At 38.0% G+C, this 24,861-nt stretch overlaps 4 protein-coding genes across 4 annotated transcripts; 1 reads left to right on the forward strand and 3 right to left on the reverse strand.

Moving 5' to 3' along the window:
* Positions 1-139: 139 nt before the first annotated feature.
* LOC141604596 (CO(2)-response secreted protease) lies at positions 140-8,639 on the reverse strand. Its single transcript, XM_074423013.1, has 9 exons — positions 7,895-8,639; positions 2,726-2,988; positions 2,526-2,637; positions 1,940-2,453; positions 1,759-1,859; positions 1,401-1,646; positions 1,157-1,271; positions 860-1,076; positions 140-772 (listed from the first exon to the last, which is right to left on the reverse strand). The coding sequence occupies exons 1-9, from the start codon at positions 8,083-8,085 to the stop codon at positions 225-227; spliced, it is 2,307 nt and encodes a 768-aa protein (XP_074279114.1). The 5' UTR covers positions 8,086-8,639; the 3' UTR covers positions 140-224.
* A 1,678-nt stretch (positions 8,640-10,317) lies between these two features.
* LOC141604590 (UPF0496 protein At1g20180) lies at positions 10,318-12,317 on the forward strand. The gene is made up of 2 exons (XM_074423011.1): positions 10,318-10,482; positions 10,877-12,317. The coding sequence occupies exons 1-2, from the start codon at positions 10,404-10,406 to the stop codon at positions 12,016-12,018; spliced, it is 1,221 nt and encodes a 406-aa protein (XP_074279112.1). The 5' UTR covers positions 10,318-10,403; the 3' UTR covers positions 12,019-12,317.
* LOC141604591 (uncharacterized) lies at positions 12,304-15,367 on the reverse strand. Its single transcript, XM_074423012.1, has 6 exons — positions 15,085-15,367; positions 14,931-14,979; positions 14,453-14,579; positions 13,212-13,282; positions 13,037-13,109; positions 12,304-12,736 (listed from the first exon to the last, which is right to left on the reverse strand). Exons 1-6 carry the CDS (start codon positions 15,296-15,298, stop codon positions 12,623-12,625), a joined length of 648 nt encoding a protein of 215 aa, XP_074279113.1. The 5' UTR covers positions 15,299-15,367; the 3' UTR covers positions 12,304-12,622.
* Positions 15,368-16,105: 738 nt separating this feature from the next.
* LOC141604600 (putative 26S proteasome non-ATPase regulatory subunit 3) lies at positions 16,106-20,159 on the reverse strand. The gene is made up of 9 exons (XM_074423016.1): positions 20,000-20,159; positions 19,822-19,898; positions 19,539-19,729; positions 18,606-18,743; positions 18,384-18,520; positions 18,215-18,269; positions 17,981-18,091; positions 17,060-17,299; positions 16,106-16,909 (listed from the first exon to the last, which is right to left on the reverse strand). The coding sequence occupies exons 2-9, from the start codon at positions 19,895-19,897 to the stop codon at positions 16,397-16,399; spliced, it is 1,461 nt and encodes a 486-aa protein (XP_074279117.1). The 5' UTR covers position 19,898; positions 20,000-20,159; the 3' UTR covers positions 16,106-16,396.
* Positions 20,160-24,861: the final 4,702 nt, after the last annotated feature.

Here is a 24,861-nt window from a genome sequence, read left to right on the forward strand (position 1 = left end):
GTATCTTTTAAGCCGATTTGAAAAGCCAATAGTCTCTTTTGCTTCTTTTTGGCTGAAGCATCCCTCCTTTCTCTGATGATATTAAAAAAATACCGGTTTTTAAGGGCTGGACAGACCGGACTGTACAATCCATAAACGATGGCCATCAAAATTAGCTACTGTAACTTTGATTAAAACACTTGATAAACGTACAATGTATAGATGTATACGAGTAATCCCTTGGGTTAATCACTGGTTACAACAAACGGACTTCTAACACTGTACTTGTTGTTGGTCCACGTTATCGCCCCAAACAAGTCACCCTTAGCATCAGAAGCTTTAAAAGTTATCTGGTAACTCAACTTCTTAATGTCTGCAGTGAATTTAAGTTCATTTGGTATCACAGTAACTTCCAATCCTTTGGGTGTATCCACAATTACAGTATAACTAGTCTCTTGCTGATCACTGTCAACATTCGTTACAGTCCTCTTTACTGTCTCAACGTTCTTGGATATAGCTATAGATGGGTAATTGATGTTTGATATCATGTCTTTGCTTGAATTACTCGGGCAAGAAAACCCGTCTGGGAGTTGGGCTGAAATGAGTTTTATGGTAGAGAGGTTGTATCCGTAGTAGCAAAGAAAATCAAGGTAGTCTGCTGGTTCAAGTTCATAGACTAATCCTGGTGTTACTCCTCCTGTTGGGCTCACCTCACCTGAACCATAGTCGTAAGGCGTGGCTGCTTGTCCGGATTCTGTTGTTGCGAGTTCTTTTAGATTGTTGATTTGGATTGCTGCCCATGCGAATATTCAGCCAATCATTAACAGTAGAATACATTAGATAAGAATAGATCTAGGTTAAAACAGGAGATGTTTCGTACCAGTTGTCATGATGGCGGATCTTATGGTCGCAGGACTCCAAGTGGGATTATGAGACTTAATGGTTGCAACAATCCCCGAAACATGAGGGCACGCCATGGAGGTTCCAGAAATAAGATTGAATCGAGGAGGGTCTTTACCAAGAGGGGTTGTATCTGGACTTGTATCATTGGCAAACCATGCAGCCAGAATGTTTACTCCTGGCGCAGAAATGTCCGGCTGTAAACATTTCATCAAAACCCTAAATGTCAGCATGTTTTCACGCTCTGACTGAACTCCGAGGATAATTAAACAGTTACCTTAAGAAGGTTCTTGGTGGTATATGAGGGCCCTCTGGATGAGAAATACGCCACTGTCGGTGCTGGCTTATAATTTGTTACTGTTTCTGTTGGTAATATTGTTGCCATTGGATTCCTATTATCAAAATCATATCAAAGTTTTCATTTTTTAGCTACTGGTAATTTTTTTTTACTGTTTTCAGCCTAGAATAAACTGTTAAAGTAATACTATAAGCAGAAGCTAATAAAAGGTGGTCGATCTAACCCAGTAGAGTTGATGTATTGAATGATGTCATCACCATCTTTAGAGGTGACTACAGTGGCAGGGAATGCACCAGTATTAGTAGCAACTAATCTCAATTTATCGCTAATAAAAACAACTCCCACTGCTCCTAACGCCTTGGCCCCGTCCCTCTTTTCTTTCATACTGTACTGACTATTGCTGTCATGTTGACACACTACAATAGTACCGTTGATTATCTTTGCGTCTAAGGCGTTTGGATAACAATTCCTGCGTAGTTAACGATACAAAAAGTTCTGATACATTATATTAGTCGACTAAAAAGATCAATAAAGACGCTTGGTGAAAGTAGATATTTGAGACAAGCTTAAGATCAGAACACCTTGCATCAATTTGGATTACAGAGCTATTCTTGGTAGAGCCACCATAAACCAGTGGGTATACCGGTGATTTTTTAAGATCGGAGAAGTTTATGGATCCACCCTGAAATTCCATATTAAAAAATAATACATATATTATTATTGCTGTTTCAAATATTTAAAAATAATACACCTTGCAGTCACCTGGATAACATTGTTGTTGCCAAGGACTACAGCAGACTCAAAATCACGATCAATAGTAGTAGCCGCAACAGTCAATATCCAAGGAGCCACATTAACTACAGATTTTTGGGAAGGACCATCATTCCCGGCAGAGCAAACCACAGTAATCCCCCTCTGAACAGCATGGAAAGAACCAATTGCGATAGGGTCTTCAGTGAAATCGGGTGCAAACCCACTCGAGGCACCAAGGGACAGGGATAAAAGGTCAACACCATCTGCTATTGCATCGTCAAATGCAGCCAATATTGCTGAACCAGGGCACCCAATGGTGCTACACACCTTATACATAGCAATACGCGATGAAGATGAGCCGCCTTTTGCTGTTCCCTGGGCTAATCCATAGTATGATGCATCCTGTACGGATGCTCCTGCTGCTGTTGATGCTACATGGGTCCCGTGCCCTTCTGAGTCTCTTGCTGTTCTTACTATTGATTCGCTGTCTTTGTCTTGGTAGTATCTTGCTCCTATCAACTTCCTGCAGGCATTGCATCATGTACCTTTTCTGAAATGGGGCCTAAAGCGTGAATTAGTTTGATTAATGACATACTTGTTACAGTTTGAGGAGTTAAAGTCTTGTCCGTCAACACACGTCCCTTTCCATCTTGACGGAATTGCAGTCATACCTTTGTCATTAAAACTCTCAGATTCTGGACATATACCTGCAGCCAGTACCATAGTTTAATAAAACTAGATCAGCTAGCTTACCGGGGTTCAGTCATTTAATTGCGACTATTTAGTAAAATTAACCTGTGTCCAAAATGCCAATGACAGTATCAGAAGGCTGAGATACAGAATAAGTAGGATTTAAGGGAGGTTGAGAGGTAATCAACAAAGAAGTTTCATCCTCGAGAAAATCCCAAGAGCGAGTCGTGTGAAGTTTAAGGATGGGTTCGGGGAAGACTGACACAACACCAGGGTGTTTGGCAAACTCTATAGCTTCTGATTCTGTTAATTTGGCCGCAAATCCTGCAATTCCGTTCTTGTATCTCTCAGTTATTGCATTCTTGTTCCTGTCACACCATTTAATTTCTACATTGTTAGTTTCATTTTTCTTTTTAATATTTTTTGCGAAAATACAAGTTCACCATATAAATTCATTCTTGCATCCGCCACTGCATGCGACACAGACTATAAATATTAATGATGAAGTAGGTACACACTGTTAACAATATTCCCACAAATCAAATCAAATATTCATAGTCAATCACAATAGCTGTCAAATATATGTAAATATAGCAAAGACTTTATTACTCCTCTAATTGTATCAATCAGCTGATTGTATATAGGCTCCTCTCCTAAAATAGCTTACCTTGTTCTACTATAAATATGTACCTCACTTGTCAATAAAAATAACATCTTTCATTCATCTAAAACCTACTGTCTTATATGGTATCAAATAGTCTACATCGATCCAACTATCTCCGACCCAAACGCAACTCCTTCAAACGTTCAAAACACCAACTCCCTCACCCGTCCTTTACCATGGCCACCACTCAAACTGAATCAACCATTCCCAACCCCCATGATGCCGCAGCACCCTTGACGGCACCAAACCTAAACCACGTTGTCAAACTAAACTCCCAAAACTATACCACATGGAGATTTCAACTTACCAATATCTTATTTGGATTAAGCCTGTTAGGCTTCCTCGACGGCACACAACCCGCGCCTGCCGTCACCATTGTCGATGCTAACAACCAGGAATCACCAAACCCAGCCTATATGTCTTGGTTGAAACAAGACGGGCTCATACTAGGTGCCCTTATGGGTACCATAACCTCGGCCCTTCAAACCTTAATTGTTAGGGCCAAATCCGCGAAGGAAGCTTGGGACATACTTGCCCAAACCTATGCTAATCCCTCGCGCATTCACATACAACAAATAAAAACCAAATTCGACTCAATTTCCAAAACCACAGACCAAACAATTACCGAGTATATTCACTCGATAAAAGCTTGCGTGGATCAATTAGCTCTTATGGGCAAAATTCTTGATCCCGAAGACGTAATTTCGAGAGTCCTTAATGGCCTCGATTACGAACTCTATAAATCAGTTATTGACCAAGTTCGAGCCCGCGACACACCAATCCCGTTCGAAGTGCTCCATGAAAAATTGTTACAGCAAGAATTGCTCATTCAACATAACCCATCCACCAATCAAAACCATTACCAACCTTCTGCCAACCCTGCTTTCAAAAACCAAAATCAACAACGTTTCACCAATCGCTCCACCAATACCTATAACCACCAGTCCCAGTCCGTTGCTCCACCACACCACCAATCCAACCCACGACCATTCAAAGGAAGGTGCCAATGGTGCCGCGAAACAGGCCATGTTATTGCTCACTGCCCCATCTTCCGCAAGCTCTTTCCCCACATCACCTTCCCTGCCCCACCACCAAATCGCTACCACCAACCTTCTCCTCAAGCCCATGCCGCAGCCATACCCGCTGGTTACTCGGCACCTAACCCAAATTACCTACTGGATAGCGGTGCAAGTCACCATGTGACTCACGACCTCGATACACTCGCTTTCCATTCACCATATTCCGGCCTCGATGAGCTCCTGATAGGAGATGGTTCCGGCCTCCCCATCGCCAACACAGGTAAACTCAATCTCAATGGTATTAATTTATTTAACGTCCTTCACGTTCCGAAAATATCGCGTAATATTATTTCGATATCTCAACTGTGTCGAGACAATAAAGCCTATGTCATATTCTCACAAAATTGTTTCTTTGTTAAGGCGATGGCAACGGGAACCACGCTTCTCCAGGGCCGAGTTAGAGACGGAATTTATGAGTGGTGTCCTCCGCAACCACGAGCCTACAACGCCACCACAGGAACCACTCCGCTGTCCTTACATCATAGGCTAGGTCACCCCTCTTATGATGTAATGAAAATTATCAATAAAGATTTGAATTTTTCTATTAGTAACTTTGAACACTGTGCATCGTGCAACATCACAAAAAGCAAGAAATTACCGTTTTCGCTTTCTTCATTTCGAACTACTGACTCGTTACAACTAATGTTTTCGGACCTTTGGACGAGTCCAGTACCTTCGTTTGATCACTACAAGTATTATGTTATATTCGTCGATCATTTTAGTAAGTATATTTGGATGTATCCGCTTAAAAGAAAATCCGACACAAACCAAGTTTTTCTACAGTTTAAAGCCATTGTCGAAAAACACTTTGATAAACCAATTAAACATTTCTTTTCCGATAACGGAGGAGAATATGTTAAATTAAATACTACTCTCCTTAATAACGGAATTTCACACTCAACGTCCCCACCACATACTCCCGAACACAACGGATATGCCGAAAGACGACATCGTCATATAGTAGAAACGGGTCTTGCTCTCCTTAAACATGCTAATCTACCCACCAAGTACTGGCCATTTGCGTTTAGTACCGCCACCTACCTTATAAATCGACTTCCCACTCGATCACTAAAAGGTAAGTCACCATATCTTGTACTTCATAATAAACAACCGGACTATACAAACCTTCATAATTTTGGCTGCTTATGTTACCCTTGGTTAAGGCCTTACACCAAACACAAGCTGGAAGACCGCTCCATTCCATGCATATTTGTTGGTTACTCTACCACTCAAAGTGCCTTCCATTGTCTTGACCCAAAGACCCACCGTATCTACACCTCTCGCCATGTCAAATTTTACGATGACATATACCCTTTTACTACCGTATCAACCACTCCCTCGCAATCCCCTACCACCGACGAATGGACTACATTATCTCTCCATATTCTCCCCCCTACCACCTCCCCGCCACCAGTCACCTCACCCATTCGGTCCCAGCCATCACACCCCCAACCACCCGTCACCCTAGTCTACTCTCGTCGACCCACCTCTACACCCCATCCCTCTGTTGAGCCCTCCTCGACAACTCCTATCCCACCCGAACCCATTATTCCTTCCTCAACTGCCAACCCCATCGAACCCACTACCACCACTCATACAACGACCTCCACTGCCTCAAATCCCAGCTCCTCCCGTCCACAAACCAAACCGCCTCCACCGGACAAAACCATCACAACTCGTCTTGCTAATAATATTCGTAAGCCAAACCCAAAATATGCAAAACTCGCTCTTAAATCAACCTCACCTACCACCCTTCCCAACACAATAAAACAAGCTTTAGTACTCCCTCATTGGCGACAAGCCATGCAGGAAGAATACGATGCGCTAACCCGCAATAGAACGTGGACATTGGTTCCGCGCTCGACCGCTCACAATATCGTTGGTTGCAAATGGGTATTTAGAAACAAATTCAATCCCGATGGAACACTTAAGCAACACAAAGCTCGCCTAGTTGCAAAAGGGTTCCATCAAAGACCCGGTATTGACTACACAGAAACCTTCAGTCCAGTTATAAAACCCACCACAGTTCGTCTTATTCTTTCTCTCTAGTTTGTAACCAAAAACTGGCCTCTACGACAACTTGATGTTAACAATGCCTTTCTCCAAGGCACTCTTACAGACAATGTTTTTATGACTCAACCACCCGGGTTTATTAATCAAAATAATCCCGACTTTGTTTGTAAATTAAATAAAGCAATTTATGGACTCAAACAAGCTCCTCGAGCCTGGTACACTGAACTTAAAACATATTTATCTTCAGTCGGTTTCAAACAATCTATTTCTGACCCCTCATTATTTATTTTACAAACACCTACAATCACTCTTTACATGCTCATTTATGTCGATGATATCATAATTACTGGACCTAATTCATCGCACCTCCAAACATTTATCACTAAGCTCTCTACTCGATTCTCATTAAAAGACCTTGGACCCCTATCCTATTTCCTAGGCATCGAAGTCACTCCGAACACACTCGGAATTCACCTAAGCCAATCGAAATATATTCATGACCTTCTAACCAAATACAAGATGGCCGATGCCAAACCAAATACAACACCCATGGCGACCTCTCCGCCACTTACTCGTGAAGACAACCACTCTATTCACGACCAGTCTAACTACCGAGCAATAGTAGGGAGCCTTCAATATTTATCCCTCACTAGGCCTGACATTGCCTTCTCGGTCAACCGCTTAGCTCAATTTCTTCATCATCCTACCTCCAATCACTGGGTAGCCCTCAAACGCCTCCTTCGTTATCTTCAAGGAACACAAACACACGGGATTCAACTGTATAAAGACACGCCTCTTTGCCTCCATGCCTACTGCGATGCCGATTTTGGTGGTGACAAAGACAATTACATATCTACTACCGGTTACATTGCCTATCTTGGAAGAAACCCAATTGCCTGGTCCTCCAAGAAACAAAAAGGAATTGCTCTCTCTACAACGGAAGCCGAGTTTCGTGCTATCGCCTCCGTCACAACGGAGACCCTGTGGCTTCGCAATCTCTTGTCCGAGCTGAATATCAAAATTCTCCAACCTCCTGCCATCTTCTGTGACAATATTTCCGCTACTCTCTACGCCAAAAATCCAGTCTTCCACTCGCGCATGAAGCACATGGCCATCTCCTTCCACTATGTCAAGCAACAACTCGAACTTGGTCAGATACGTATATCTCACATCGCAAGCAAAGACCAACTAGCTGACATCCTCACTAAGCCGCTGCACAAACAACAATTCCATGAACTACGGGACAAGCTTGGTCTTATCACAAGAACGTCCAACTTGAGGGGGCGTGTTAACAATATTCCCACAAATCAAATCAAATATTCATAGTCAATCACAATAGCTGTCAAATATATGTAAATATAGCAAAGACTTTATTACTCCTCTAATTGTATCAATCAGCTGATTGTATATAGGCTCCTCTCCTAAAATAGCTTACCTTGTTCTACTATAAATATGTACCTCACTTGTCAATAAAAATAACATCTTTCATTCATCTAAAACCTACTGTCTTATACACACCTCTTAAGCAAAGAGGCGACAAGAGTATTATGGTTATTCATGTTGATCGGTGAAGCAGCGTCTCCCATATACACAATATAAACTCGGCCTTCATGCTTTGGTTCCGACTCAATTATTTCTCCAAAATGCGGTGAAATTAAGAGGGATAAAATCGCGAAGAATAATAATAGGGCAGCTTTCATTATTGTCATTTTTTGTAGAAGATAGAAAGAAGAATGTGTTAGAAATGCATTATTTTGCAACTAAAAATTGGATGGTAATTTATAGAATTGATGTACCAATAAATTTTCAAGTATGTGTATGTGTATGCATAGCATAGTGCGCATGCGTATACTGCACCGGCCATGATATGTTATACATTTCCTAGTGCTCACCCAAAGTGCGCCATTTCTTATCTTCAAATTACACCACACTGTAAGACTGCTAGATAAATGTAAGGTGCTAATAACCTTGGTGATTAGTATGATTCATATATTATATTGTTCGGATTATAAGTGGTGGTACTCATGAGCTAGACTATATTAGAAAGGAGTTCTGTTATGGAACGGTAACTGCAACCTAACCAAAACCACTTTAAGTCACGGTAAATTTCCCGATTAAAGTTGTTAAGTAGGTAAGTGAGAGCAAAGTTGGAAACTCTTTAAGGACAAGAATAGCACATGTTATGGTAATAATTAACAAACAAAAGTCATTGAAACACATTGCTAAGTTGGGTGAGAATAGTGGGAATTATGTAATTGTGTTTGCTTCAAAGTGGTGATCTAGTTGGAACACAGACATTTGATATGATGCCCTCCCAAGTTTGTGGTTCATATTCAGCTTAATTGCATTCTCATTTGAATGACTAAATGACCAAAAAGAATGTATTGTACAAAATGTAATAACAGATAAATTGGCATGCTTCTTGGACGGCCTGGCCTTTATGGGTTATGACAGCAACTAGAAGTAAGTCGCATTAAACATGCATGTGGTTTTCAAGGTTGCTTATCATTTCTCCAACTCCGACCACCTAAATAATGTATGTTCAATCTTCATGACCTCAACTGTATCTCCTTCAAATACGCCACCTTTCTTCTAACCTACTAACTCTTTCTTCCTATATGCACTCCTAATTTTCATGAACAAAAATAGTACTCCATTATTTTCTGTACCATAAGTCCGACTCATGGCTCGTGCAGGTTCACAGTCTACTGCAAGTTCTAGATCATGATAAACGTCTTAGATGAATTGTTGTATGAGACGGTTTATTTTATTAGTAAGGTGAGTTTATTGATAAATAAGTTTCCAAAAAAAAAACAATTAGTCAATTTTAAAGTCTTGCCAAATGTTACATGTCCTTTTCATAATTCTTGTAGGCCTTAGGGTTTATAAATATAGACACTCCTTTTATAAGTATATATGTATAATTTATTTGATTACAGCCGGCCAGAACAATGTCTTAATACTCAAATCAAACATAAAAAGGCACCATATATAAGTTTCATACCGACACATTCTTTATTTCAAGTATACAAGATTAAAGTTTGTAAACCGATAGATATAGGGTGTAATAATCCAACGTCTTTTTTTAGCAAACAAGATAAGTTTGTAAACTTATATTGGTATGTTTTTTTAGGTTATTGAGGAGTATGAGTAATTCTTATTATGAAAAAAATAAAATAAAAAACATAGAGTAAGTCACTAATAATACAAAAGAAAATACCATAATCTTGTAGCTTGTGAGCCAAGTTTGAAGTCTCCTACTCCAATAACCCACTATCAACAACAAATATGTAGACCTGGTAAAATTAACCCAATTTAAATCGTATTGATCAATACGGTATGAAAAGGAGATTCAAAATTATCGTTCATTACTGTAATCACTATTTATCTTTAATCATTTCTTTCAGAATCAAGTTATACAAATTGAATTTATACATACATCATCCTAAGAAAAAGCACTTTTATATAAAATGATAAGAATGTCACATACACACATGAGTAACAATGATTATCTTCTACGTATAATTGTAGTATAAAACATAATCCAACTTGATATACCTTATACTACTAATATACGTATCTTAATACCAGAAAGGATCTCCTTACTCCTTAGCTTGTCCAAAAGTCTCACACTACACACAAAAACTATACTCCATAAAAACAAAACATATCGCCAAAAATAAAATAAAAAACAGAAAAAACGTACTAAAAATAAGCTATCGTGCTACAAAAGCCATACTATAACTTAACCAACTTTTGAATCTTGTAGTTGACAAAATAGTAAGGCGGTGTAATTTATTTTGTGTGTTGTATATAAATACTCCATCACAACTTTCTTGTTCTCTTCCTCTTAATTCTCTCTACCTTTGCTCTTAATTATCCTTAATTACTAAGTTTATTACAAATAACTAATTATCGTCTCGACTCTCGAATCAAACCATTTTAAAGCTCTTTGGTGTGTTACATGATACTTTCTACTCTTACAAAATCTTATGCTTTATGAGACCATATATTTTCATCCAATATAATGGGTAGTGAGACGCGTTCCACAAGGATGTCCGAGTTTTGGCCCAGGTTGATGAGATCTCCATTTCGTTCTAAAAAAGGTTAGTATATATCTCACTTTTCGTACTTTATAGTTTGTTACATAATATGAGTATAACATTTTATCTCGTTCGATTAATAGGGTTTTATCAACAGGAAAAGGCCGACTAGTCGCTAATTAGCAACCAATTTACCGTTAGTCTCTAGCATTGATCGCAAACTGGCCTTTTTCTTGTAGTGCAAGAAATCATCTCAACCAAAAGTTTAAGCTGATGGTTGGAGTCCCAAAATCGGTTTTATATTCTAACAGGTTTAGATAAAAAAAAAAATTGATTTTCGTTGGTTAATGATTTTGATGATTATGGTTGAATTTTGTTTGTCTACGTCATTAGAAAGTTGGTTGTTTTTGTGGTTGACATGGCATGTAGTAATTATCTAAAATTGTCATTTTCTTAGGAAGATCAAAGAAGAAAGATATGGAAGACGAAGAAGGCGGCTTACGCAAGAAGCTAAATGTAAATGAGGAGTACAAGCAAGTATTTAGGAGTAAATCATACGTAGACATTTGGAGCAGAGTTCAACTACAGCTTAAAGGATCACCTCCCATTTCTCACAAACGTAATTCGTCATCCTCGTCTTCCTCTTCCTCATCATTATCCGCTTCCTGTCCCTTATCTTCATTCTCGAGCAGTCCTTTCATTTCTTCCCCAATTAGCCGGTACACCCATCTCCCCAATTGCCTTCTTGAGCCGCGACAGGAAGTAGTTCTTGAGTCGATAAAATCATCCAAGCTTCAAGTCCTTCTCAAAGACTACTTTGAGGTAACCCTAGAGGCCTACAATGTATGTGAATTGCTCCTTAGAGGAATTCATAAAACCCGGTCCAATCACCGGATTATCAAAAGGGTCTTAACCTTATCTACTACTGAAGAGGAAACTACTGATTATGAAATGCTAATCCAAGAGTTAGCTTCATTTGCAAGGTCAAGCAACCCGTTATCATTCATCATCAATGGCACGGTGGAGTTCCCTGGTATTCACGACCAACACGCTATATTGCTTCAAAAATTGACCTCGAGGAGAAGAAGAATCAAACGCCGTGGAAAATTCATCAAGTTTTACAAGAAGGTGGCAAGTTATAGCTTCTTGATTGTTTACACCGCGTTAGCCATTGCATTGCTAACCCTAGCATTGCACAGTGTGGTAGGATTGTTAGGAGCACCGGCGTTATTATTCCCATTTTCAACAGGTGTGTTCAAGAAAGTCGATTGTGAAAGTCTCAACCCTAGCGCCCTAGAACGCATGGGAGCTCAAGTGGATATCGCTGCTAAAGGAGCTTACATTCTTATCAATGACTTTGACACAATGGCTAGACTCGCAGCTAGGGTTCATGACGAGGTTGAGCATCAAAGAGCCGTTTCACAGATGTGTGTCAGAAATAGTGAGAGCAGTGAAGTTGTGAAGGAAGCCATTAGGGAGCTTAGGATGCATGAGGGTCGATTTGCGGAGCAACTGGAAGAACTTGAAGAACATGTTTACCTGTGTTTCCTTACTATCAATAGATCAAGGAGGCTTGTTGTCGACGAAATTTTGGGTTGAGATCTTGAAGATGGTAGGAAACTTGGTGACGGAAATGCAACCGAGCTGCTATTGTTGATAATTTAGCATACATTGGATTACATTCATTCATTTGAGAGTTATTGGAGAAACAATCAATGTAGAGATATTTGGTAAATTACTAGGCTTAATAATAAGAAATGTAAATAGTAAAAACATCATAACATTTTTTACTCCCATTGATATGTAATAACATTTGTCTGAAGCAACATACGCAACGAAATGTATGTGCTTCTTATATTGAGACGCAATAGTCGTCACTTGCTCTTTTGAAACAAAAATGATAGTTGACATTTCTAAGATTCGTGTATTTCCGAATTACAACTCGCTTGCACAAATGGATGAGTAACTTGTCTCAGAATCTTAATCCCCAGTTCCAGTTGGAACCATATCATTCAATTATAAAATACAAGAAGGAAGGGAATACAATAGGTACTGGGAAGCGTGTCGTTCATACCTCACTGACGGCACAAGCCCTGGATAGAACCTTATTGCCCATGACGTAGCCTGGATCTCTTCCATAATCAAGTGTACACAATTCCTGAGCTTCAGCAACATTGGCAGAGATGTGCAGGTGAAAACAATTTCAACTCAGTTTTTTAAATTTCGTATACTCGTCAAAACTCACGAGAGATTCCTTATTCTTAAGCCAATCTGCTGGTTTTGGCATTACAATCGCAATGTAACCATCCCTGTCAGCCTGAAATATAAGAACATCGTGAGCTTCTGTTTTCAAGAAGTAGAAGATGACCGTCTTGTTCTTGACTATGGGTTACTTGAGGAAAAAGGTGCTAAGTTCATTTTTGCAGTTAGGCTACCAGGCAATAACCATCAAATTAAATCTAACACGACTTCTTAACACTCGTGTTGTACTGTTTCTTAACAACATGATCCATCAAAACGCAAGAAAATGAAGCGTCATTATCTTAGTCCTATTATAACTCCCTAATAATAAAAAATGAAAGTATAAAGGTCAGTAAGAGTAAGGACGTGTTCTCACCGAAGTATTAAGCAATCCTGGATTATTCATTAATCTATTGTTGACTTCAAGTAAAGACCCTTTAACACAGCACCTGTTTAAAACATTGTAACCTCTTAAAATTGAGAACCAAGAGAAATCCATACGAGAAAAAACACACTCGGAAATGATACAATAAAAAAAAAAAGGGTTTTACCTGATTATATAGGAAGTGTCACCACTAGAGACATTGCATAATATACTGTTGGTTTGAAAGAGTTGCGCATTCTGCAGAGACACATTCATCAGCTTAAAACATGATAAATGGAAGAGTAGAAACCCAAATCAATCATGTGAATCATGGAAATAGCTTTCCTTGTCTTTTCTTCACTTCTACCAAAATGGATAAATGTATGATCTAATATAAACAAGTCGCCCAAAATCAAACACTAAATAGGTCGCATGCATGGTCGCTGTAGAGAATCAAGCACCACATGTAAATACCTACGAGCATAAGACTAACTCACATAAGACTTGGGATAACTTCACTACGAGGTTAGGAAGCACGAATCATTACATACTTTCACCTTGCAACTGACTTCTTTCACTCATTAATTGCTGCCAAATATCAGACTTGACGGCTTTCACTCTGCGACCTATATTCCACTATACAGTATACACATGACCGAGCTGCTTTCCCTTGTAAATATTTGATTGACTCTACATATCTTTTTCAGTTTAGAAAATAGAAACCTACTAAAATGCTACATAATACAACTTAAAAGCTCGAAGCTATTCAACAGAAATCTGCATAAGAAGTAATTTTGATCTTCCTCTGGAATTTAACACGGAGGTGCCGTGCTGCAATGTTCGGTTTTTGCAAGTATATAATGTTACCACAATTTCTGAAGACATTAAGTTACCAAAAAACACTACTTTATACTCCCTCCGCCCCGGTTAATTGTTGTCCTTTGGTTTTGGCACAAAGACCACGGAAAGAGAAAGGAGTCAATTATTAAATGACAATTCGAACAAATTGAGTGTGAATGATCAAATTGTTCATCAAGTTCATTCTTAAAATAGAAAGGACAACGATTGACTGAGATACCCCTAAATGGAAAAGGACAAGAAATGACCGGGACAGTATGCTTTAAAGTTTAAAACACTTGTGATTTGCATCAAATTTTGGTTCTGTTATACTTCAGATCACCAAAAAAAAATCACTCTAAGAGCTCAGGACAGCAATGTCAAATCCAAGATCCGTCAAGGTACCAAAGTGGAATTATCTCATACCTAAGCTACCAAAATGAAATTAGTTCAAACTCAAAGTGAAATTTCTGTTCAAAATATTAGGCCTCGTCTAGTTCAGACAACAGCATTCATTCCTCAATTCGAATTCCCTCCAAAAACCCACAAACAAAGATGAATACAAAAAAATTCACAAAGAGAATGAAATACCCTCTTGCGCTTGCCAGTGACCTTGAATTCGCTCCTATCAGACTTGCCGACATTGAAATCTACAGAAGTAACACCTCCTTGAGCCTGAAGCGCCACATGGGTTGGTGCCAATCCAATTACACACAATCTGTTCTTCCCCTCCCAACAAATCAAACAAACCCAATTTAGCCGAAACCTAGTACAATTAACTCAAATCAAAGAAACCAAATAACAACCCAATATCATATACAACCCAAATTTCAGCTTTACATCCACAGAAACTAAAGAAGTTTCAATCTTTTCCAAGTAAAATCATCAATACATGAAAAATGAATAAGTTTCAATCTTTCTTATTCTATATACTCCCTCCGTCTCAATCAATTGTTTACCTTTGATTAAGATATCCCTCACAACGAATACAGAAGGTAAAAAAATGAACAAGACGGAGGGAGTATATAATTAGAAGCGTAAATGAGAAGTGGGCAATAAGAAAGCATACCCATTAGCATGGCGATATACATATTGATCATGCCCTGGCTTCATAAAATCTGGAACAAAAAAATAGCAAAAAGAATGCAAATTTTTCAGCAAATTGAAAGCAGGCAACAAGAACAGAATAAATGCAAGAATGAAGAAAGGAAAAGAGAGGAGACCAATGGTAAAATAGCGGACAAAATTGGTTTCAACAGAAGTAGGCGGGAAGAGAGGGAGAATTGAGACATCTGGTAATATCAGCTTCATCATCTCTTCATCTTCTTTCTGTATTTGCTGTAAATCGACAACAACAGTGTCTAATCCGCTCGTCGCAGTCGCTGGGTGTTCATCTTGAAGCTCTTGTTTATGCACTTCAACTTGTTCATCGCCCATTGTTCTCTAAACTCAACTGCTTCCGTCACCCTGTATTTGACGGCTCCTCAGTCCTCAGTGTGTGTTTGCTTAGTTTTGGAGAGTACTGACTTATTATTATGGGCTTAGTCAATTGATTCATAGGGTGTTAGGCCCATTCGAATTACCTTTCTAATTTGCTCTACTCAACTTGGGCTGCCTTTGCCCCTTCCGATATTCCAACTTTAGTAGATCGTCTTGTGTCAAGCGGTTTTACACAAACATTACTTAAGATGGATCCTATGACTGTCATAGGAAAATCACATATCCATCCATATAATGCAAGTAGTTATCAAAAAACCTGTTTTGTAGGCAAGAATTGCGAGGTCCCGTGTTCGAACCCACGGATGAGCAATGCATGCGGTTATCTCGGCGGCCCCAATTAGGGTGGTTTACATGGTCCAGGTGGTGGTTTTGGAATCACTTTGGCCCGGGGATTAAACCCCTCATCACCAAAAAAAAAAAAAAAAAAAAAAAAAAAAAAAAAAAAAAAAAAAAATTGTGTAAAATCAAGTATTTGTGATTTAAACCATTTTTTGTATGCGAGTTCTATCCGTATCAACACTTCATTAACATTTAGCCTAACCCGGCAGTATTAAAATTCAACATTAGTCAGTACCTGCAACTACAAGCATCTTTTTCAAGTGAGCTAAATTTTTACAATGCTTTTCCTGACTCGGTTATTGAACGGTGCATTTTTTTCACGCACATCAACCACAAACGTATACTCCATCACAATCACAATATGAAAAACTACCCTGTGTGCTATAAACATGAGAATCAGAAGCGTATGATAATGTCACATTATATAAGTTGAAAACAAGTATGTTCCAAACCATGTGAAGTTTCCCTCAGCTGATGAGTGGTTAACTAAAATGACAGCCAGAACAGATTTATCTAAACCGACGATCCTAAACTCGAAAAATTTCAAGGCATTTGAAACACACATACATTTTTGTAAGAAGTTAACAGTCTCACTACTCCGAACACAAGTATATGATTTTTAGAGAGAATGTCACGGAGTAACTTTAAACAGGAGTAGGAAACAACCCCAAAAAAACAAAGGAATTCTAGGTTTCATCAAAACTCATCATCCTCCTCTTCAGCGATATGTTTCGCAAGCTCTTGTTCTTGCTGCTGCCTTTCCCTCCTTTTCTCCGCACTTTCTTTCTCCTTGTCGGAGTTAGGAGGGTACCTTAGGGCCCTAACTGCTTCATTGTGCATGTTGAGGCAAAAAGCAATTCTAGAGTCGAAGGCAGATTGTGGCTCGGTTGTTGAGTAGATGTCCCCTGTCTCCTTTGATAACATGTACCCATTTGCATGATCCAAAGCGGCATCAATGGCCCCATCGCGGATTGCCTTGGCCACTATGCTCTCTGCATCAGCAACGGGATTGGGGGTGTCCAATCTAAGCTTCTTTGCAACGTCAGCAAGGGAGATGCGAGAGTAGGAGATGCTGATGTTTCGAAGCCCGGTCCTGATGACATTGTGCCTCAAGCGAACAATCAGATTGTGGGTGCGATCTTTCTCAAAAGTTGAAGAGAAGGCCTCGTTTACATTTTTGAACAAACCCAAGTCGCCAATTCTAACAGCCTGTACCACATCAAAACTCCTCAGTGTTAAACCAGGAAATAAAAAAGAAAGCAACAAAGCTGAAATTGACTATGTCGATTGTCGACCAATATCCCTGAATTAACAGAAAATTCTGCAGGAAGGCCACAAGCCAGATTCTTTTACACTTACATTAGTTAGTTCAAAGTAAGGACGCAATGATTTCTCCATGCCTTTCTGCATGAAAAGCGTCCTCTCAGGAATCTCCCCCAGCAGTAATCGTACTAAAACTGCCCATTTGTTGCACTGAATCCTGAAGCCACGGGCTGAGACAGGGGCTTTTCGAGCAGCTTGAAGCAAGCTCTCTTTAGCATCAGTGTACTCCAATTGAATCGTCTGGATCTTCCCAACATAGAAGAGATATCGACAATGCTGTGAAAAATAGTTCAAAACATGATCAGATCACAGAGTATGGGCCCTAAAGTACTCAAGAAATTGTGACATGAGATAATCAAAAAGTGAAAAACTTGTATCACTTGATGTAGAGAAAATTTGATACTGTCTCAAAGTTGCATCAACTTGTATCATAGCTCGAGAAAACTGCATGTCTATTCATTTCCTTGATTACTCTCGTTGGCAGTGGGGGTGTTTGGGCAGAGGGGGAAATGGTAAAAGTAAATCTTACATCTCTGATGATAGAAGGGGGTCACAACTCACACATTCTCAAGGCAGACCTTGATATCCTCTTTTGGTAAAGTGTTTGTTGACCAAAATACCCGACACTTGATGCAGTTGATTAAGATTAAATTTAGACATGAACTGACTACATTCCATAACTACCCAATTGACATAGAAGGATTTGATATGGGGAAGAGGAATGTCAGGAAACAAAATTCTCCATAAGACTTGGAAGAATCCCATTTCTAATCTGCTTATGTCATACAGATACAAGAACGAGTACAAGTGTACACCTTTTAGTTTTAGCCAGAACTTTTATTTACTTCAGTAGCAGGTAAAGGTCACACTTTGCACAGTATAGGCAGGCACTACACCTCAAATAAAAGGCCACAGGAAACTACACAAAAATAAAAGAACCAAAGACGATAGAGGTACCTGTTGGTTGGAATGGGCCCCAAAACTAGGTGCCTTGGATCTCAGCTTCTCAGCCTGGTCATATAAGTTGTAGTGTAGATAGTTTCGAAGTAGCAGGTTAAGAAGTGTTTCCTGCACCGAATATAAAATACCATACAAGTTTTTAAAAAATGTGCAATTGAACGGTTTAAAGCTTTGTTTATTTCAAACTTTAATGGTTAACCACCATGCCATCATTCTATTAAAAGGACGCACCTGACCAAGCTCATCATGGTTCAAAGTCGCCAAACGATGCAAGGCAAGGAGTTCTCTGAAACAATAGGCACCAAATTAGAGAAACAAAAGAGTGGAAGTGCTACTCAACGTCTTCTGCAAAGACATGCTGAAGAAAATAGCTGGTAAGTTTGAATTAATTTAAACCTACCCGCGAATTTCAGAAAGATCACCCGTAAGCTCATAACTCAATGAGTAGTAAGAATACAATTTGGAAGCCAGAACATCAGCAACCCTTCTTTTCAGAGACTTCAAGCGTGCAATGCTCGCAGATGCACAAGCTTTAGCCTGAAACGTTCCGAAAGAGCAAGAGGTGAAATCACAAAGGCAGGCATAATGGAGCAGGCAGAAACTGTGGGCTGAAAACAATTACCTCGTTGTACATCTTCTGATCAATCAGGAACAGCAAGACTATCAAGGAACAGAAGATCTCCAGCTCTGGTAGAGTGCTCTTTGCTGAGGTTTGAATCGTGGATGTTGCAGTGTCAACATCCATCTCATGATCAGTTCCCTATAACCAATACCACAATAAAACTAGATAACCCGGGTATCAAGGTAAAGTAGAAATAAGTCGTGCAACTAGCTTGGGACATGTAAAATGATATAAATGTTTATGGCGTGAATGCCTCAGATGATTGCCCACATACATGTTCTCCCTCTGTCCCATTCATTTTGTTTACCTTTGATGAAGAAACTCCTCACAGATAATAAAAAAGGTAATAAATGAATGGGACGGAGAGGTATAACAAGAGTGTATTATATTTATATTTGAACATTTAAAATACTTTTGAGTAACATAATTGTAAGTGAATTTATAAAGGGGGCTTTGAATTGTGTTAGATGTATATCATTCTCAATTTCTCAGCTACTACACTTAAAGCTTTAAGTTGACATAGGTAGTGTGGACGTGTAGTCCTTAACATTCTCTTATATACACAACAAAAGAACTATGTTTCTCTTACTTTTTTGGATAGCAAAGTGGGAGGAAAGGGAAGGGAGGGAAATGGAGGGGGAACGGAGTGTGGGTGTTTATATACAATTTTCCTCCAAATCTTTCCTATGGTAGAGGGATTTTGATTTGCCTTAAGAGGAGAATATACAATTTTCCTCCAAATATGTGTTCACGTTCTCTCTATATTCTATCCAAACCAAAACAATCCTCTACTTGTATTTCAACATAAGCACACAATCCCTTCAACAGTTCACTGAGAAAAACAAGCAACCAAAAGCCAAACTAACCAAACAATTCAGTAAATCACATATGCAATACTACCAAACCAAATGCAAAATCACGAAACGGGTATACCTTAGGGAGATAACCAGTAAGCTTAGCGAGGGTATCAGAACCCGAAACAAGAGCATGATCAAGAAACAACGACAACACACGAGCTGTAAGCTTATGACGAACAGTGAACGTAAGACGAACAGCACGAGAAATACGACGGGTTTCCTTGCTAAGTGAACCCGTTTCAAGTAACGACGCAATCTCCTTCAAATCTACACCAAATCACACCCAATCAAAAAAATTACGAATAAAAAAATCGGAAATCAAATAGAAACCCTAGAAATTGGGGATAATATGAACATACGTTTGAGAGTAGGAGAATCAGGTGAGGCGAGCGAATTGGAGTGAGTAGCTTGAGTCATCTCCACGTCTTCCGTCATCCTATAGATGCAAATCTCAGAAAAATTGAAGAATTGATGTAATTAAAGAGTGTAAAATTGAAGAAATTGTTAAGAAGAATTAAGGAATTGAAGGAATTATACCTTGATTAAATTAATCTGGAGAAGGTAATTAGGGTTTGAAGACGATTGAATTTCTAGAACAGTTCTCCCTCAACAAGCACACTGCCACAGTTTGGTGGTCAGCTAGTAGAGTACGATTTAGAGCCTGCGGGTTACGTATACAAATACTGGGTATCGATGTAAACCATTAGACTGAGACGTTTTCGGTTTAAATCGAAGTCTTGGGACGGGAATATTGGACCAACGGACCAGGAGTTGTGATGGGCCAGATAATTGCGATTGAAGAAGATTTATTAATAAGCCCGTTGTTACGACTCCTTGATGGAGTGTCATTTACCAGATCGCTATTTGTCGTCGACACATTATCTTAACTAGTCGATAATATTTAGAGTATATTTGGCCTAACTTAATGAAAATGAGTTTTTGGTTTTTAAGCTTAATTTTTTAAAAGTGTTTTTCAAGAGTAGGAGTAGCAAATTGCTGCTTTTATTTTTATGGGCAAAAAGATAATTTGTTGGCTTTTGAAAAATTTTGCTTTAACTTTTAAATAATGATGTGTTTGGCCAAAAACTATTTTTAAAAGGCAGGTCAAACACACACATAATAAACTTCCCAAGTTGGCCCCTAATCCAAACATTTCAATCAAACGATCGATAAATAATATGAACTAATATTGATGATGTAATGCTGATGTAATACATAGGTTAGTTAGAATACAGTTGGTATATAAACCAACATCTGAATTGTAATAACTAACTTTGATCATTTACAATAATAACAACTTCTCTCTCTTACATCTCTCTATAACAAACTCTCTCAATATTATAACTATAATACAAGCTTCTATATGTTCATCAATGGAGATCATACATCTTCACTTTGTATTTCACTTGATTAAATCCCTTAGCAAAGAAGTTTATCATAGCCCTTGTCTATGTTGATGATGTGCTGTTAACAGGAGACTCAATTGAAGAAATTGAGAGCATCAAAGTAGGACTTGACAAGGCGTTCACTATTAAAGATTTGGGCAAAATGAGATACTTTCTGGGTTTGGAAATAGCCAGAAATGAATCAGGTCTACTCCTTAATCAGAGAAAGTACACCATGGACATCATCAAGGATATGCAAATGGAAGAATGTACACCTGCAGATTTCCCTATGGCCAGAGGCTTGAAACTTTCCACTGACTCAGGAGAGATCTTACCTGATCCTGAAAGATACAGACGTCTTATAGGAAGATTACTATACTTAAACATGACACGCCCTGACATTTCATACTCTACACAACATTTGAGTCAATTTTTACAACAACCACGAGTGCCCCACATGCAGGCTGCTATTCATGTTGTCAGATATTTGAAAAAGATCGTGAATTACTGATCAGTATTATCCTCGCAAATACAGTCCATTAATCATCACAACTTACATGTGACTCGATCGGGGGTCAATGTGCATTCTCAGCAAGATCTCTCAGTGGCTATTGCATTTTCATGGGAAAATCTTTAGTGTCATGGAAAACTAAGAAGCAAAAAACGGTCAACAAAAGCTCTGCAGAAGCTGAATACCGTAGTATGTCATACACTGCCAGTGAAATGATTTGGATTAATAATCTTCTATCAGATTTGCAGATTGATGTACCCAAGCCTATTCCTCTTTTCTGTGACAATAAAGCCGCTCAACATATTGCACAAAATCCTATTTTTCATGAGAGAACAAAACATTTGGACATTGATTGTCATTTTGTGCGAGATAAGCTTCAAGAAGGGTTCCTTGTTCCACAGCATGTTCGTACAGGGTTGCAGCTAGCAGACTTGCTAACAAAAGCTTTAGGTTCACAGCAACATGCTTTTTTAAGTTCCAAGCTTGGATTACAACAACATAATGCAATCCCGCTTGAAGGGGGGATATGAACTAATATTGATGATGTAATGCTGATGTAATACATAGGTTAGTTAGAATACAGTTGGTATATAAACCAACATCTGAATTGTAATAACTAACTTTGATCATTTACAATAATAACAACTTCTCTCTCTTACATCTCTCTATAACAAACTCTCTCAATATTATAACTATAATACAAGCTTCTATATGTTCATCAATGGAGATCATACATCTTCACAAATAATTTAATCGACAAATCAAAACTGACAATTAATAACGAATAACAAACAATTGAAGAACCTTAGATTTGATCCACAAATGGAAAAACGTTAAACTAATCGACCTAAAACAAATCTTTTTTTATAAAATCAAAACACCGAATTACTAAGTGAAATACGTTAAATTAATTGATGTAAAATGAATCTACTTAAAATAAAATCAGAACAATGAATTACCAATCGTGACAATGTAACTAATCGACATAAAATTAATCAATTTTTTTATTTTAAAAAAAAAAAAAAAAAAAAAAAAAAAAAAAAAAAAAAAAAAAAACTCGGATGTAACCATACACGTCCAAGTGTCCAACCCTAGGTATGGAATTGGATGTGTATGTTCCACTTCCACACTTTTCTTGCACCGTCTTATTTTCGTAAAACGGCCTTATCTCCCATATTTTTTATCTGTTTGGGGATTGTGACCTATCGTTAGAACCGTAAGAGAATAAGCTATCACCTCCAACTTGAATTACTTCATTCTCATGTCTAGTTTTCAAATTATAACCGTTTAAAGTTGACATTTGTTGTAGACTGATTCCAAATTTGTTGTTTTAGGGTGGGATTTATGAGTTATGACTTTATGTTCTTGTTGCTTATGCTTCTAAATCTTTGTTCTAATGCTCATTTATTGTGTGTTAATATTTGTTTTTCATTGAAATCCTTAGTATATGTCTCTCCCATATGTTTACCTTGAATGGTCATACGTGATAGTCGTTGAAAGCGGCAACTAAAAAACTGAATCGATTGGTTGTATTAAGATCAATGATCATCCATGCGTTGAGAAGATAAAGCCAAATGCGACCTACCTCTTACCCTATCCGTCAAATTGGAACAAGTAATAGAGAATAATAGAAGAAAGAAAAGGTGTCAAGCTTCCATACATAACAAGATAAAAGAGGTTTCTTAAAGCCTAAAAATGGTCCATACTGCCATTAAAATAGGTGTTTTGGCATACCAATGTCACTGTTTGATCTGCTTGTTAAATGATAATGCGCTCTGAGTATTACGTTTGATGTTAACTTTTCAATCTGCTTTATTGAGTTAGTGACAAACACAATCGTCGTATTTTTCTAAGTGGCAGGCTTATCTACTTGACATTATATGCACTCTTTCAGCCTTGGTGTATATCTGTTTAAGTGTTTATACTGTAACAATATCTAATCTTGTTAGATATTGTTAAATATGATTGGCTTTATTAGTTTATGTCATTGCTTTCCTCAATCGTTTGTTAATCTCATGCCTACTCCACTAATCACTATTGCTAATCCAATAATAATCCGTACTTATACACGATGATTTGATGATTTATCATTAGTAGTTTCGTGTTAGATACACTTTATAATAGTACTTTATACGAGGCACTTGATTTTGCAACACGTACTATTCACGTAATGAGATACGTGTTTCTTGATGTTTTTGCTATCAATTGATTATTATGAATTGATAGGAGACTCTTGATGAGTTGTTTGGAAGATAGTAGAGTCGGCCACTGTACATGCTCATCATATAGCTATGATTAGGGTTTTAAGTAATGATCGATACACTTCTAATAGTTCTTTATATACGAGGCACTTGATTTTGCAACACGTACTATACTAGGAAACGAGACGTGTTTTCTGGTGTTTTTTTTTTGCTATCAATTGAATAATACGAAGTAAATGTGTATCAATTGATAGGAGCTCTCTTATGAGTAGTTGGAATTTAGTAGAGTCGACCACTGTACTGCTCTATCTTATAGTTATGATTTACTCCGTAAGTTTTAGTAGAGATCAATAAATTAGCTGAAAAAGTCGTTAAATCTTGATAATTTTAAGACTTGTGAGTTGTGACTCGTTTACACCGCCGTACACATAGAGTATAATTTATAAGAACCATATATATTTGATGCTTCTTAGGGCTGAAGGGCCAAACTATGAAAAGATTAGATAGATAACATAGATTGGTGTATCCAAAAGCTAACAAAAAAACTATGTTTCCGTATAGTTCAAAGTGACTTTGAGATTAAGGTAGTAAGTAATATGGACTAATGTAATCGGAAAAGGAAAGAATTAGGTAATACCAAATAACGACGGTCCACGACAACAGTACTTATGTCTTATGTTATTGATAGGTTATATAGTTCAAGGATTCGCATATGATTTCCACTTTTACGTACTTGCTTAATTAGTGGTCGGAACTAATCATATATTACTAAATGAAGTTATCTATATTGTGAGCATCATATTCTTAATGTTCATTAATATTATTGTTGTACTGATGTACTCTCTCTATCCCGATCATTTTATTTAAAAGAAAAGCTGGAAATACAAAGTTAAATATTTAGTACTACGTAACACGGTTGTGATAAAAGTATTCATCAAACAAGGATTTGTTCAGACTTGTTAAGTTGTTATGCTCGTTTCTAACTTAATTTTCACAACAAACAAGTCTACATGGACTCGTTGGTTGTTCGGTAAATCCTTTTAAGTTTTACCCAAACCTCATCTCACTAGAATAATTAATTCCAACATTATTTTAAATAAATAAATAAAATCCAACTTAGAGAGGCCAGCTTCTTAGTTCTTACCTTATGCGAATTGAGATAACTTGATGTATAGATAGTAAATTATAAAGAAAAATGTAAATAGCCAATGAATTGCTTGAGATTTCAATAAACAGAAACAATTTAAGAATCTGCATAATCGTGCACAAATGGTGAGGAGAACTACAAAAGGCATACCCTGC

The sequence above is a fragment of the Silene latifolia genome, chromosome 10, assembly GCF_048544455.1.
Source record: "Silene latifolia isolate original U9 population chromosome 10, ASM4854445v1, whole genome shotgun sequence".
Classification (NCBI taxonomy): domain Eukaryota; kingdom Viridiplantae; phylum Streptophyta; class Magnoliopsida; order Caryophyllales; family Caryophyllaceae; genus Silene; species Silene latifolia.